Source organism: Capra hircus, chromosome 11 (genome assembly GCF_001704415.2).
Source record: "Capra hircus breed San Clemente chromosome 11, ASM170441v1, whole genome shotgun sequence".
Classification (NCBI taxonomy): domain Eukaryota; kingdom Metazoa; phylum Chordata; class Mammalia; order Artiodactyla; family Bovidae; genus Capra; species Capra hircus.
In genome coordinates this window covers 74,171,897-74,189,040 of record NC_030818.1, presented here as the reverse complement: position 1 = coordinate 74,189,040, position 17,144 = coordinate 74,171,897, and the positions used below count along the sequence as shown (strand labels likewise).

The 17,144-nt window shown below is 38.3% G+C and overlaps 1 protein-coding gene across 6 annotated transcripts in view; it reads left to right on the top strand.

The window, feature by feature from the left end:
- The window catches only part of NCOA1 (nuclear receptor coactivator 1), a 218,146-nt gene that overhangs the window by 183,085 nt on the left and 17,917 nt on the right, over positions 1–17,144 (top strand). For all 6 annotated transcript variants that reach the window (XM_018055562.1, XM_018055561.1, XM_018055564.1 and 3 more), the window contains exons 17-19: positions 4,062–4,163; positions 6,391–6,793; positions 16,482–16,656. In XM_018055562.1, coding sequence (XP_017911051.1) covers positions 4,062–4,163; positions 6,391–6,793; positions 16,482–16,656 — 680 coding nt within the window. The remainder of the gene's footprint in view (positions 1–4,061; positions 4,164–6,390; positions 6,794–16,481; positions 16,657–17,144) is intronic.

Here is a 17,144-nt window from a genome sequence, read left to right as displayed (position 1 = left end):
GTTTTGAAACTGGGTAATTCTTGTTAAGGGGGTGCTTCTGGTGCAGTGGGGGATGTTTAGCAGCATCCCTTGCCTCTACCCACCAGATACTAAGAGCCGCCCCTCCCCAAGTTGTGATAACCAAAAATGTCTTCATGTATTGCCAACTCTCCTTTATGGGGCAGAATACCCCTAGTTGAGAACTTCTTGACAAGATAATCATCTTTTAGGTTTACTGTAGGAGGACTTCTTGCTAAGGCATTGGAAAAAAATCCATTCAGACAAAGTGACAGCAAGCCTGAATTGTGTGTGTGTGCACACACATGTGTGCATTTTATACACATAGGCTGGGTTTGTGCTTTTCCACTGGCCACAAGCCCCGCATACATCTCCTTTAGTAATACAACAAGCCTGCCAACGAAACCTTTACAGGCTTGCTTTTGAATTTGTGTTACCAGCTCTAACGATTATCAACCTCTCTCCTCCCCACTTCCTAACTAACAAAAATTAGAATTTCAGGGGAGATTACGGACATGCTGATCCTTTTAGGAGAACTTCCTTGGAAGAAGTTGCTGGAAAATGGGTAAAATTTTAGTAATCAGAAAGAAGAGACAGGTCAGAGTGAAATTGTTGTACACAGTGTTAGGTTGTACACACAGATAGTCAAGGGAAGGGGAGAATAAGAGTTTTTCTGAGGGTAGGAATAGATCATTTTTGTTTAACAGAAAGTGCTTGTAGATTGCTGCTTTTAGAACAATTCCTTCTACTTCTAAAAATTACCTATTTATTTTATAAGGTTTTGATTTATTTTTCTAAGGTTGTTTTTTCATTTTTATTACTTCTCATTTTTCCTCTGTCCCCAACCATTTCATTTTCACATTATCTCACAACGCAAAGAATATATAAAGCTGTCAGTTTAGAATCCCAACTCCCACACTCCTGGAAATGTTACTTTTCTTCACCTGTTTTCATTCCGTGTCTTCGGTTTTTAGACTTGCAGTTCCTTCTGCCTTGAGTTTACTCTACTACCCTCTTTGCCACCTGGCATTCTCATCTTTCAAGGTACCATTGAGCTCACTCATGCTCTTGGTCCCTGCCTTCAAGTCCTAGGCTAAGTTAGTTGCTGCCCCATGCTGCTGTACATCTCTATATTCAGCCTATAACTTCTGCATTGCACTGTTTTGTATTGACCTCAACAGGGAATTCCCAGAAAATAGAAATTTACTCACTTTTGTAGGCTTTAAACTTTAGTGTCTTGCATATACCAAGTTTTTTGATAAATCTTTGTAAAACTAATGGTTAATTTAAACTTATGTCTAAGATCTGACATAAGTTTGAGTTTAAGAAGTATGTAGATTTTCAGACTTTTAAGAGCCTGTTTGACTTTTAGAGACATAATATTGGTTATCTTTTTTGACGTGATTCTGAATGTTTTATCCTATTCCACAGTACCTGAAAGTTATAATTGTAATATTTATATTATATTGGGCTTCTCCCTCCAAGTCATTTTGTTTTCTAATCTCAGTTCAGTTCAGTTTAGTCGCTCAGTCATGTCCAACTCTTTGCGACCCCATGAATTATTGGAGTCAAAAAATGAATGAAACCAGAGTTAAGAATTGAGCTTGTTAGAGATGAGAGATTTAATCACTATTTACAGCTCTTTGGAGTCTCTCATAAAACTTTCAGAGACTTTCTAGTTTGTAAATATTAAATATTAAATTTTAAATTTTAAGTATTAAAATTTATTAAATGTGTTAAATATGAAGATATTAAAATATATTGATAGGTTGACTATAAGAAATTTATAAAGTACTATATCAACACAAAACAAGGTTGATATTATTGTTACTATTATATCTCCCTTACCAGTTTATTCATATCAAGTTATTGGACAAGTAATCCTTGAAGCAGTACATTGTTTATCAGGAAATACCCTTTCTAAGGATGCTTGTTTCGTTACCTGCTAAAGTTAAGGCATACCTCTGATATGGAATCCTGAGCCTGATATAGACAGTATCTTTCAAACTAGTGTACCATAGAAGATTGTTCTAGGAAATAATAATAAATGGCTATATGTCAGAAAAAAAGTTCACAATAAATGAATTGCATAGTTTATCCCCTCCTTGGAGCTCCACAATGTGCTTTAGCCAATTGAAGGCTCATAGAATTACTACACTAAAGAAATCTGTTTCACCTTGTGTAACCCATTATTTCCAATGCTTAATACAGCACAGCATGCTATTTTCCTGGCACATCTATTAATATCCTGCAGAACAATGTTCTTTAGAACACCAATTTGGGAAATGCTGGTCTAAAGTATAATTACTTCTTCTAGTTAAATAAATAGTCCATTTTCTCAGACCATTTGTTTCTTACATAATTCTCTCCAGCTAATGAAATCACATTGGATTTTTCCCAAATACGTGCCCATAAGACAGGTACCCTCCAAGTCAGAAGTACCTCAACTTTTCCATTCATCTTCCAGACCTTTAGAGAGTGTTCCCTGTGTATATGTACTTTTTTACTCACAACCCTTTAAGACCAAGGCTGATGTTTCTTTTTTCTCCATTATTGCACATGTCTGAAATAACTAAATATTAATGAGTTTTTAAAAGCATGATATAAAATAGATAACCAACAAAGACCTACTGTATAACACATGCAACTTGTTATGTGGCAGCCTGGATGTGAGGGGAGTTTGGGGGATATATAGTTATGGCTGAATCCCTTTACTATTCACATAAAACTGTCACAGCGTTGTTAATTGACTATCAGTTAACTTCAGTCACTCAGTCATGTCTGACTCTTTGCAACACCGTGGACTGCAGCACACCAGGCCTTCTTGTCCATCACCAACTCCCGGAGCCTACTCAAACTCATGTCCATCGGATCCATGATGCCATCCAACCATCTCATCCTCTGTTGTCCCCTTCTCCTCCCACCTTCAAACTTTCCCAGCATCAGGGTCTTTTCCAATGAGTCGGTTCTTCACATCAGGTAGCCCAAAGTACTGGAGTTTCAGCTTCAGCATCAGTCCTTCCAGTGAATATTCAGGACTGATTTCCCTGATTTTCCTGGTTGGATCTCCTTGCAGTCCAAGGGACTCTCAAGAGTCTTCTCCAACACCACAGTTCAAAAGCATCAATTCTTCAGCGCTCAGCTTTCTTTATAAGTCCAGCTCTCATATCCATACTTGACTACTGGAAAAAAACATAGCTTTGACTAGATGGACCTTTGTTGGTAAAGTAATGTCTCTACTTTTTAATATGCTGTCTAGGTTGGTCATAGCTTTTCTTCCAAGGAGCAAGCGTCTTTTAATTTCATGACTGCAGTCACCATCTGCAGTGATTTTGAAGCCCCCCCAAAACTGACTATACCCCAACACAAGATAAAGAGTTTTTAAAATTACAAAAAGATAGCATGATAAACATATTTGTTTGCATATATATGTATGTATAAACACTGCAGAACACTAAATATGGCAGAGCATAAAATATTACATAAAATGTAATAAATGCATATAGGCATATGTGCATGTACATACATGTGTGTACTTGTATATATATTTATGTTGTGTGTGTATTCTACTTTTAAATGCTCTGCCATATTTAGAGTTCTGTAGGAGAAGGCAATGGCACCCCACTCCAGTACTCTTGCCTGGAAAATCCCGTGGACGGAGGAGCCTGGTGGCCTGCAGTCCATGGGGTTGCTAAGAGTCGGACACGACTGAGCGACTTCACTTTCACTTTTCACTTTCACGCATTGGAGAAGGAAATGGCAACCCAGTACAGTGTTCTTGCCTGGAGAATCCCAGGGATGGCGGAGCCTGGTGGGCTGCCGTCTGTGGGATCGCACAGAGTCGGACATGACCAAAGTGATTTAGCAGCAGCAGCAGCAGCAGCAGATAGAAAATATTTGATAAATGTTAGGAATTGCCACCTTTTGGCAAATGTGGGAAATAACCTTACTAAACTTGCGATACTAAAACCTCTTAATAATTAATAAAAAGTTTATGTTACTCTAAAGGGCCATGCTATATGTTTGTATGTAGAAGTTTATCTCATTGTTCTATTTTTCTCTAGTTGATACACCAAAATCGGCAAGCTATCTTGAACCAATTTGCAGCAAATGCTCCTGTTGGCATCAATATGAGATCAGGCATGCAGCAGCAAATTACACCTCAGGTAATGTGAGAAAACCAGGCATTGTTAGTACTTCTCTAACCCAAGTTGTGTTTCTTAGAGTGTTGACTTAGGTGTTTTTGAAATGGTCTGTGAACTTATCTCTTAATGATGTTTGTACTGTAGCTTTCTTTTAGAATGAATTTATAATCAGCTTTTGATACCCCCTACTGATATTTGATCTAAAGCTGAGGATTCTTTGTTTCGTTTTATTGTTATTGTTGTCATTGCTATTAGATATCAGATGACTAAGTAGAAAACTCTTATTGCTGTCCTGAATAGTATCAGTAATAAGAAGCCAAGGATATGAAACTGTGTGCACAGTACCTGAAACCTGATCAAAACCCAGTCACATTGCTTAGTTATCTTAACTGCCTTGTGTTCTCTGTTGAGTCTGAGCATCAGCATTTTCCATTTTTGTTTTAACAATCCTGTGGGTGAGCTCATAGCCAGTGAAACAAAACATAAAAAGAACCAGGTAGCCTTCTAAGTGTGATATAGTCTTTCCTCATTTCTGCACATACTTTAATATTTTTGCTTCAACCACTCTTTTTTTTTTTCTGGCCGCACCATGTGGCTTGTGGGATCTTAGTTCTCCAGGGATTGAACTTGGGCCCACAGTAGTGAAAACACTTAGTCCCAGCCACTGGACCGCCAGGGAATTCCCTCAACCACTTTTTTTTTTTTAATTTCCCAACCAAGAACTCAAAAATTAGGGAGATGAGGTATTTTAGAAAGGATTCAGACAAACTTTTCTCCATAAAATGGACCTAGTTGGATTGAGGGCAAATACTAACCAAAAGGATAAATATTGATAGAAGCTCCTGTTAAGCAGCAGATATTGGCATCTCCATGGATCCAGACTTGGGTTTCTTTGCCTTAAAAGTCTCAGTGGTTAGTTAATGCAAGAGGAGATCGGTTATAAGGAAACAAAACCCCACTGTTGGAATTCACATAAAGACAACTTATGTTAAGAAGTCATATGTCAGTTTCTTCCATATTGGGCTACTTCTGGTTGGCAAGTTTCATTTTTATGAAGCTGTATGCTTTAATCAGCTCCTCGACCTGAATGGACATTTTCTGAGGAAAGATTTGTTGACATGCCATGTTGCTTCGCAAGGTAGCCCAAACTGCTACTGCTACCGCTACTGCTCAGTTGCCTCAGTCGTGTCCGACTCTGTGTGACCCCAGAGATGGCAGCCCACCAGGCTCCCCCATCCCTGGGATTCTCCAGGCAAGAACACTGGAGTGGGTTGCCATTTCCTTCTCCAATGCATGAAAGTGAAAAGTGAAAGTGAAGTCGCTCAGTCGTGTCCAACTCCTAGCGACCCCATGGACTGCAGCCTACCAGGCTCCTCCGTCCACGGGATTTTCCAGGCAAGAGTACTGGAGTGGGGTGCTGTTGCCTTCTCCGAAGGTAGCCCAAAAGGAGACTTCAAACTAATTGTACCACTTCTTTCATCATTCATGATATTATAGCTATTAAAACATTTACTTTAATGCCTGGAGTAGTCTCATACTGCAACAATGCTATAAAATATCAGGGTTCATTTATTTCTGCGTATTTTTTTGTTTCTAATTAAAGATTTTCTTTTTAAGTGACTGTTTGTTTGGCCTTGGATCCTAGATTTCTGATTCTTCCTTTTCTAATGGTATTTGTAAGGTTTTCCTAATTGTAAAGATAATGTACATTCATTATAGATAATTTGGAAAATACATAAAAGTATAATGAAAATTGAAATCATCTATAATCACATATTATTCATTTAAGTTAAGTGGAATAAATGATCTCCATGAGAAAAGAGAAAACTAATATCCTCCATACTAGAAACATGGTAAATTTTGTGGAAATGAAAAGAAGTCCCCTAGTAACCTAATGCCAGATAAGATAGAAATCAGCAAGCACATTTTCTCTCTCTTCTCTATGGTCTTCATGTTTCTCTTAACTGGTTTCATGACCTATATTATAGTATTAATCAATATATGTTTTCTTTGACTTTTCTCAGTCCTGTTTGACTTTAATATGTAAAGTGTACTTAATTCATTTTCTCTCCTGGGAATGTTATTTAAGAGGTTTTTTTCCTTTTTCTGTTTTAGTTTGCCTTGTACACTAATAATTGCTGCATATTCTGTTGCTCCAAGCTAGTAGGCTTTATCCTGTAAGCTTTCCAAGGTAAGGGGTAATCATAATAATATTAATAAGCGAAGATTTTTTTTCTCTCTTTTTTAGCCACCCCTGAATGCCCAGATGTTGGCACAGCGCCAGCGGGAGTTATATAGTCAACAGCACCGACAGAGGCAGCTAATACAGCAGCAAAGAGCCATGCTCATGAGGCAACAAAGCTTTGGGAACAACCTCCCTCCCTCATCTGGACTGCCAGTTCAAATGGGGAACCCCCGTCTTCCTCAGGGTGCTCCACAGCAATTCCCCTACCCACCAAACTATGGTACAAATCCAGGAACCCCACCTGCCTCTACCAGCCCTTTTTCACAACTGGCAGCAAATCCCGAGGCGCCCTTGGCCAACCGTAGCAGCATGGTGAACAGAGGCATGACAGGAAACATGGGTGGGCAGTTTGGCACTGGAATCACTCCTCAGATGCAGCAGAACGTCTTCCAGTACCCAGGATCAGGTATGAGGATTTACACCTTTATGTTGCTTTTGTATGTACAGTTGGCCCTTGGTAGCCATGGATTTCATTCTGTGGATTCAACCAACCCCAGTGGAAAATATCCACCCCCACCAAAAAAAAAAATTCCAGAAAGCTCCTCAAAGCAAAACTTGAATTCCCTGCACCCTGGGAACTATTTATATCGTTTTTACATAGCATTTACATGTATTAGGTATCAAAAGTGACCTAGAGATGATTTATGGAGGGATGCGCATGGGTTCTATTTCCCCATTTTATCTAAGGTACTTGAGCATCGTGGATTTTTGTATCTATAAGGGTCCTGAAACTAATCCCCCAGGGATATGAAAGGAGGACTGTACCACATCAGGCTCAGGTCTCTCTCTTCATGTGTGTTTTCAGTTCACTGACATTGAGGCAGTTTGCTGAAGAGGAAAGATGCTGAGGGAGTTCCCTGGTGGCCTAGAGGTTAGGACTGGGGCTCTCACTGGCGTGGCCTGGATGAACTGAGATCCCACAAGGCACTGACACAGGGGTCAGGAGATCTAAGCTCTAGGCTTAGCTCTTGCTACCAAATGGTTGAGTGGTTTGAGGCTTCTCTCTTCCATAGCTAAGGACCTGTCTGACATTAAAATTTTCAACATTTTGTCTGCAAAGCACATTTTTACTGTCTTACTTTCTCTCATGGACCCCTGTAATGAAAGTCCATGTCAGACGGTGGGTATAAATACATAGGCTCAAAATTTGCATACAGATTTTTTATTATCTTGGAATTTGTTTTTGATAGTTTACATAGGGATTGTCAGTCTTCACAGATTATCTCAGACCTCTCATTGGTGTCTCCACTCTTAGCTTCTTAGGTTGTAAGCTATTCCTCTGAAATATCAGGCAACTTTTTGGCTTCCAAAAGCTTTGTTCTTTTTTAAATTTTTTATTTGCACTATCTCTCTCCTGTTTCGTCTGTCCTGTTGTTGTTCGGTCGCTCAGTTGTGTCTGACTCTTTGCGACCCATGGACTGCAGCACGCCAGGCCTCCCTGTCCTTCATCTCCCAGAGACTACTCAAACTCATGTCCTTTGAGTCGGAGATGCCATCTAACCATCTCGTCCTCTGTCATCCCCTTCTCCTGCCTTCAGTCTTTCCCAGCATCAGGGTCTTTTCAAATGAGTCAGCTCTTCACATCAGTGGCCAAAGTATTGGAGTTTAAGCTTCAGAATCAGTCCTTCCAATGAATATTCAGGATTGATTTCCTTTAGGATTGACTGGTTTGCTCTCCTTGCAGTTCAAGGGACTCTCAAGAGTCTTCTCCAACACCACAATTCAAAAGCACTCCTTTGTCCTAGGTTATGATATCTTTTTTGATTTTTCTATCACTTGGAGATTCTAATTAGTAGTGGCAATAAAACACATTGACTAATCTACCAGGTTTAAATAAACTTTGATGCTAAATTAATGGCAGGTTTCTGTAAAAAAAAAAAAAAAGTTGAAATCCGTTTATTTTATAAATGAAAGAAAAATTTTCATTCTGCTTCAAAATGAATTTAAATGAGAAGTCTGCTATTTGACTTTGAATAAAATGTTGAAGCTATATAGAGATTTTTTCACATGGCAGTATGCTTATCAACTTTGACAGCCAAATCAATTTAGACTTTTTATTCTGGTGGCAACAAGTGCTGAAATTCTTTTGACTGTTAAATTAAGTATCTGGGAGACATGTGTCAAAGAGCATCAGAATTCTCTAAGACATTTTAATCAAAATTAAGCCATATCAGTTTCTTTGTCCTCAAGACAATGAAGTCATCTTTGGCTGGTTTATATCACTTACACTATATGTGTGGGCAAGAAAAGGATTATAAATCGGTATCTTAATTATAAGATTGTCTGTCTGAACAGGAATGGCTTTCAGAAGAGTTGTATTTTCCTGTCTTTTTTTTTTTCTTTTCTTGTATCTTTGATTTTTCTATGCAAAGAATCTGACGCGGTTCCTTCACCTTATTCTAGCCTACAGAAGTACTTCTCCAGCATTAGAAGTCTTATGTAGTTAAGTCTTATGTAGTTTCCCCACTGCTCTTCCAAAATGACAGCTTAGCCAAAACAGCAAATAGATTCTTAGTAGCATTTTTGATATTGATTGTAGAGCTTTAAATCAAAAGATTTATTTCATTCATTGGGGAAAAAATAACTACAGATAAGCCAAACATTAATAAATTCCCCAGTAAAACTCTCTTTTTAAAAAATAAGGTATTTACTGTACTTCTCAAAAAACTGAAAATAAAACTACCATGTGACCCAGCAGTTCCCCTCAGTTCAGTTCAGTTCAGTCGCTCAGTCGTGTCTGACTCTTTGCGATCCCATGAATCTCAACACGCCAGGCCTCCCTGTCCATCACCGACTCCCGGAGTTCACTCAGACTCACATCCATCACGTCAGTGATGCCATCCAGCCATCTCATCCTCGGTCGTCCCCTTCTCCTCCTGCCCCAATCCCTACCAGCATCAGAGTCTTTTCCAATGAGTCAACTCTTCGCATGAGGTGGCCAAAGTACTGGAGTTTCAGCTTTAGCATCATTCCTTCCAAAGAAATCCCAGGGCTGATGTCCTTCAGAATGGACTGGTTGGATCTCCTTGCAGTCCAAGGGACTCTCAAGAGTCTTCTCCAACACCACAGTTCAAAAGCATCAATTCTTCGGCGCTCAGCCTTCTTCACAGTCCAACTCTTATCTGTTATCTGGAAAAAAAGAAAACACTAATTTGAAAAGATACATGCACTCCAATGTTCATAGCAACTTTGTTTTCCATAGCCAAGATATTGAAGCAACCTAAATGTCCATCAATAAATGAGTGGATGAAGAGGGCGTGGTATATGTATACAGTGGAATACTACTTGGCCATAAGAAATACACTGAAATGTTGCCATTTGCAACATGGATGGACTTGGAGGCTATTTTGCTAAGTGAAATAAGTCAAACAGAGAAAGACAAATATTGTGTGATATATCAGTTACATGTAGAATCTAAAAAAATAAAACAATTTAGTGAATATAAAAAGAACAACAATGACAAAACCAGATACATATGTAGAAACCATTAGTGGTTACCAGTGGGGAGAGGGAAGGAGGAAGGGGCAAGTTAGGGGCAAGGCAAAAGCTACTATGTATAAAATAAGCTACAAAGATGCCTTGTACATCACAGGGAATTTAACCAATATTTTATCATGATTATAAATATATAACCTCTTAGAACTGTGAATCCTGTGTTGTTCACCTGAAACTTATATAGTATTATACAACTATACTTCAATTAAAAATTAATTAAAAAAAACAGTTCTATAAATTTTCAGTTTTGATCTTTAATCCTTCATCTCTGGAAAGCCCAGAAAGGAGGACTTCTATCCTGTTACTGTTTCTTTTTTAAAAAAATATTTATTTGGCTGTACTGGGTCTTAGTTACAGCATGCAGGATCTAGTTCCCTGACCAGGTATCAAACCCAGGCCCCCTGAAGTGGGCACACAGTCTTAGCTGCTGGGCCACCAGGGAAGTCCCCTGCTCCTATTTCTTGACAAAGCCACCTGGAAAAGTGGTGATCCAAAACCCCTTTTCCTTTGAAGCTGACACGATTTCCCTCAGGGTTGTGGATCACATCTTGATCTCTTGCAAATTCTATGTAGAACGCAGTGATCAAGATGAGTGGGTAAAAATTCCTTCTTCTCCAGGCAGTGTAACCAGATGTGTTACTACCCATTGTAAGTGCTCTATCTGGTACCTGGATTTTTCTTGCAGTCGAACTTTTGATTAACAAAAAATGCTTTTCACAAAATAAGATTTAAAACAAAAATAAAGTTAGTATTTGTACTACAAACAAACCCCAGAAGCTAGGTACAGTGGAGAGAGTAACGGTTTCATCCAGTTGCATTTTGAAATGAAATGGCAGAGCTTGCAGGTCTTCCGTGGAAAAAACAAAAGCACAGAGAAAAATTTTTTTATTTTTCTGGAGAGCATAAAAACATTTAAAGGTGCAATATTTTAAATATTTTCTATTGCTCTAAATTATAAGCTTGCTCTAAGGTTCTTAACAAGCTGGTAGAAAGCTTCAAGACCAGGTTTTATGTTGGTACAAGTTCAAGTTCTAGAGAAATTTTAACCCTTTCAAATCGAGCCTTCTCCAAAAACAGAAAAACAAAAACCACCATGTTTTTCTAAATAAAGTTGTATTAGAACACAGCCATGCTCATTAGTTTACATATTGTCTGTAGCTGACTTCACACATTAGAGTTAAGTAGTTCGTACAGAAATGTTATGACCTGCAAAACTGAAAATCTTAACTATCTGAGCCCTTTGTGGAAAAAGTTTGCTGACCCCTGTGTTAATCAATGATAGTAAAACCAAAGGATGAATAAATTAATTTTGCTTTAGTCCTTTGTCTTGGCATTTTCAACTTGATGTTTATTATTGTTGTTTAGTTGCTAAGTCATGCCTGACTCTTTTGCGACCCCATGAATTGTAGCCTGCCAGGCTCCTCTGTCCATGGGATTTCCCAGGCAAGAATGGGTTGCCGTTTCCTTCTCCAGGGAATATTCCTGACCAAGGGACAAACCCATGTCTCCTGCATTGACAGGCAGGTTCTTTACAACTGAGCCACAAGGGAATCCCACAGCTTAATATAGGCCCAGAATAAGTGAAGGAACGTAGGTAATAATAATGACAGAGCATGCTTTCTTTTATTTCTGAAAAGAGAAAATTTTTCTAGACTATTGTGCCATAAGGATGAGTGCATAAGAACAGGATTAGAAATTTAAAATTTATTATCTACTGTGCTAATTTCCAAAGAAAATATGAGGGAAATTTAAAAAGAAACTTTTGTACCTATTTCATGGATTCTTTGAAGCCAGTCCAGAGCTCCCTTTTCTGTGAACTATAGTAAACGTGCTACTTGCGCTCACTCCTGAGTGACCTCATCTACTCCTGTGGCTTCAGTGCGTTCTTTATGCCAATGACTCTCTATCTATCTCTAAACCAGATCACTCAGCTCATGTGTACTGCTGCCTGCTGGACAGACATTCTTGAATTTTCCACCAGGACCCAAACTTGGCCAGAGCTAGATTCATCAGCTCCATTTCCCCTTCCCTCCATGTCTCCATGTTCCACCTTCACAAAACTAACCTTGCTCTCTCTTCTAGACTTTTGTGTATCCTCTGTCTAAAATGTCCTTCCCTCACCTGGCTCACTCCTGTTCCTCCCTCCCCTCAGAGGTATCTCCTCTAGGAAACCCTCCCTGACTCTCCCAATCATAAGCATTCACCACCCTGTCTTATAGCCACTTGTTTATCAGCTGCCTTTCTTTTTAAACAGCTTACACTTCCTTGAGTGAGCTAAGTGTGACCTTTGAAATCTTGGTTTCTCAGGTGCTTAGCACAGTGGTCTGGTGGGGAAAGCAGATGCTCAATGAGTCTTTCAAGGGAAAAATAAATCCTAATTCTGGTTGCTGCTGCCAGATGGCTGTGATGCTGTTTACGCTCCAGCAGGGAGACTTAGCATAATCAAAGATAGAATTGTAGAATTTTTAAACTAGAAGGAACAAGATGTCTGGTCCAAGAAATCCAAGGTCCAGTGTAGTGACAGAACTGGGACCAGAACTCTATCCCTCCAAGTTTATTATTCACTGGACTGGTTCTTTCTACTAAAACTAGGTCATCTGATAAAGAAAACATGGGCAGTTAGAATGTGAAATGAGGCCAGAAAAAAAAAAAAGTGAAAAAGCTTGCTAATGTACTTACAATCTTATTTATTGTTTATCTTTGATCCCACAGAATAATATTCACAATATGTTAAGCATCTCTCCCCTCACATATATATTTTTCCTGAAAGAAATTCTTTTAAGGATCATAACTAGAATAGTTAAAATTTAAAATGTAGAATTAATCAGACAGTTGATATAAAACTGAAGATGATGGGTGTGGAAAACCCACCCTCTAGAGTCATAAATGAGAATAATAATTTCTGTATATATTCTAAGTCAAGAATTATTTACCAGACATTAAATTATATATAGAGGAAGCAACAAGGAAAAAATATGTAGCTTTAGTTATATAAATTTTACCAAGAAGACAAGTAGCTAAACATTTAGTGAAAGAAAAAATTCAGAAAGTCCAAAGTTGACTAAACTTTCACAGAAAATTTAAAATACTTTTTAAAAATTGTAGCCTATAAAAAGCAACAGTGAATAAAGTAACTACATCTCTGGCCAGATTAACCAAACAAAGAGAGAAGTCTTTGTATTAATAATGACAGAACACAAAATATTATACAGGAACCTGTAATTATGTTTACAAGGAGACATTTAAGGGCATAGAAACATGCTTATGGTATAATGATAAGGGAAAGAAGCAGTCCACAAAGTTATGCAAGACTTCATAGAGGAAGATTTGAATGAATTATACTAAATTATGGGTAATCACATTACGATATTCTTTTTTTTTCTGCACCTTTATAACTTTCTCTACCTCAGTAGTATTTAACTGTGAAATATTTAGTCAGAAAAAAAAAAAAGCACAAAGTGCTAATGTAACAGAAAACATCTGAAGAAGCTCGTTTTTTCTTTTTTAAATTGTTGTCAGCTTCCACTTTTGGTCGTGGAGCCATAGGGACGAGATTTACTCTTCCCTCTGAAACAAACCAAAAATTGAACAATAGTTGTAGAAATTGTCTGGGCTCTGCTGTAGGAAGGGGAGAGCCAGCAGAAGCCAGTGGTTTCCCATAGTTGAGGTAGTGGCACTTAGAGTCTGGGAAAGCCAAGGCAGCTAGAGTAAACAGTATCACAGAGAAGAGAACCACAAAGAGAGAGAACCACGGGGATGTACAGAAGGTCCTGCTCAGGTCTTAAGTTGAGAACTGATCAGTGTTTGTGTGTGCCTGTACACAAATCAAGGCCAGGGAAAACCACCCAAAAAGAACTGAAGGAGCATCTTCAGAGTTCACACAGGGCCAGTTCCTCTTTCCACCAACCAGAATAGAAAACCTCAAAATTCATGAGTGTCAAGTAAAATACTCAGAAATGTTTGTACCTCAGTAGCAGGGCAAAATAAGCACCAGACTAAACTTTGCTCTTGTCGCTCTAGGCCCAGTACCCAAAAGAATTAAAACTGTTACCATGTAGCCTACCCATGACCCAGACAAAGGTCAAAAATAAGTTTAAAAGATTTTTAAAAATCTAGCACCTAACAGGGTAAAATTCACAAACCCTGGAAGCTGATTTTTTTTTTTTTTAAATTATCAGACGTGCAAAGATACAGGAAAATAAAACCAATAACAAGAAGAAAAATGAGTCATCCAAACCAACCCAGAAATTACACAGGTGACAGAATTAAAAGTTATAAATTATGCATTCTGTATGTTAATGAATCTAGAGGAAGTCTTAAATGTGTTAACTAAAGGTATGAAACATATAAATAAAACCAAAATCAAACTTCTGGAGATAAAAACTACAGTGTGTGAGATGAAAAATATACTGGACAGGATAAGCAGCAGATTAGACCTTACAAAAGAAAAAGTTAGTGAACTTGAAGATGCAACAATGGAAAACTATACATAGTGAAATCAGAGAGGAAAAAAGTTGAAAAGACAGTAATTTGCTCCAAATTGATCTTATAATTACACTATCCTTATCTGAATATCAACATGCTTTTTTGAGAAACTGACAAGCTTCTGCTAAAATTTATGTGGGAATGTAAAGGACCTAGAATAGCCAAGACAGTTTTGCAAATTCAGAACAAAGTTGGATGAGTACCAGTTTCAAAAGTTATTAATACAACAATCAAGACAGTGTAGTATTAGAACGAGTATAGATATAGATCAAAAGAAGAAGAGGGCTGCAGAGGATGAGATGGTTAGATCACATCACCAACTCAATGGACATGAATTTGAGCACACTTTAAGAGTTAGTGAAGGACAGGGAAGCCTGGTGTGCTGCAGTCCATGGGGTCACAAAGAGCTGCACATGACTTAGCGACTGAACAACAAGAAACATATAGATTACTATAACAATAAAAAGTCCAATTATAAACCTTTACTTTTATGGTCAGTTGATTTTCAACAGCTATATCAATGGCTGCTAATAAGCACTATCCTGAATAAAAAGGAACAAACTACTGATTGATGCCACAGAATGGTTGACCCTCAGAAACATTAATGCTGAGTGAAAGATGCCAGGTACAAAAGACCTCAGGTATATGAATGGTTTCCAATGAAAGGCAAATCTGTAGGGACAGAAAGCAGATCAATAGTTGCCTGAGGTTAGAGGTGGGTATGGGCGTTCACCACAAACAAGCACAGGGAAATTTAAGATGTGGTAAAAATATCTAAGCTGGATGGTGGTGATGGTTGTACAACTCAATAATTTTACTAAAACTCTGGCTTATGCAATTCAATAGGTGGATTTGATGCTATGTACATTGTGTGTGTGTGTGTGCTTAGTCACTCAATCATGTCTGACTCTTTGCAACCCCATAGACTGTAACCTGCCAGGCTTCTCTGTCCATGGAGATTCTCTAGGCAAGAATACTAGAATGGGTTGCCATGCCCTCCTCCAGGGGCTCTTCCCAACCCAGGGATCGAACCCAGGTCTCCCACATTACAGGCGGATTCTTTACCAACTGAGCCACCGGGGAGGCCCAAGCAGACTGGATTGGGTAGCCTATCCCTTCTCCAGGAGATCATCCCAACCCAGGAATTGAACCGGGGTCTCCTGCCTTGCAGGCAGATTCTTTACCAGCTGAGTTACCAGGGAAGCCCGCTAAATAGATTACATCTCAGTAAAGCTTGGGGAAAAACAAAAAGAGGGAAGGGAAGAAGAGCCCATAAAGACAACTGAGGAGAAGGAGATAACAAAACTTTCTCACTTTTCATTTCATACGTGGGTTTTTCTTAGACCTTTTTTCCTCTTCAACTTATATTTTAAGCTTAAAAAAATTTTTTTATTGATATATAATTGACAGCATTGTATGAGTTTCGGGTGTACAACATGATGATTTGATATTTATGTGTATTGCAAAATGATCGCCACAGTAAGTCTGGTTAACATCCATTACTGTACATAGTTAGAAATTTTTTTCTCATGATGAAAACTTCCAAGATCCACTCTAGCTACTTTCAGATATACATTACAGTATTATTAACTGTGGTCACTATGCTATACATTACATCCATAGGACTTAGTCATTTTTTTCTTCCAGTTTGAGATATAAGGGACATAGAAAACACTGTATGAGTTTAAGGTGTACAGCATAATGGTTTGACTTACATATGTCATGAGATGTTTATCAAAATTTAGTGAACATCTTCCCTAGCCTTTCTACTTATTTTTTATTACAAAAGAAATCTTTTATGTGTGCTCAGATTTGTTTTTGATACTTAAAAATTCATGTAGTCAGAAAAGAACAGAAAAGAAAATCATGTGTAATCATGGTACCCAGATTAATATCTTAGTGAATGGAAATGTTCTTCCAAATCTCTTTTACATGTTTATTTATCTGTTTATACTAAAATTTCCTGTTTTGTTTTTGAGAGACTGAAATCTTTTCCTTACTCTGTTGAACAGGCTGTTTCTACCTATGTTATGATAGACCCTTCTGGATTGTTTTTTTATGGTGTTGATAAATGTATAGTGTATTCACATAAATTAATTTGTGTCAATTTGTAGGAATGGTTCCCCAAGGTGAGGCCAACTTTGCTCCATCTCTAAGCCCTGGGAGCTCCATGGTGCCGATGCCAATCCCTCCTCCTCAGAGCTCTCTGCTCCAGCAGACTCCGCCCACTTCTGGCTACCAGTCACCAGACATGAAGGCCTGGCAGCAAGGAGCAATGGGAAACAACAAGTAAGGGGGCAGCTTTTGTATATGAGCATCCCAATACTCCACAGCACGTAAGAACAGATACGCCTTCAGAATCCAAATAGAAGATTATTAGCTTCTATCCATTTGCAGATTCAAAGAACTGAATTTTATGTTGACAAATAGCGTCTCTTAAGTCCTTTAAGTTTAAAGTCAATTTTAAAGCAAATACATATGTTTTTAGTACAGAAAAGTACTGTAGTGGCCCCAAACCTTTTTGTCCCACTCCCCAGTGCATCTAAAGAATACGCTCGACTCCTTTAAGTAACAGAGCTTCCCTGGGACAGAGGTAGGAATGAGTACTTTTTAAAAAGTCAGTCTTTGCAAAAACACTTAAAAATCTAAAGCAAGAATGGCAAAATGTTAGAGTTCACTGGAGCTGAATAGTGGGCATGTGAGTTTCACTCTTGGTATGTTTGAAGGATTTCATAGCAACCGCAAAGGTTTTAAGTCTTCTAAGGTCATTCTGCCTT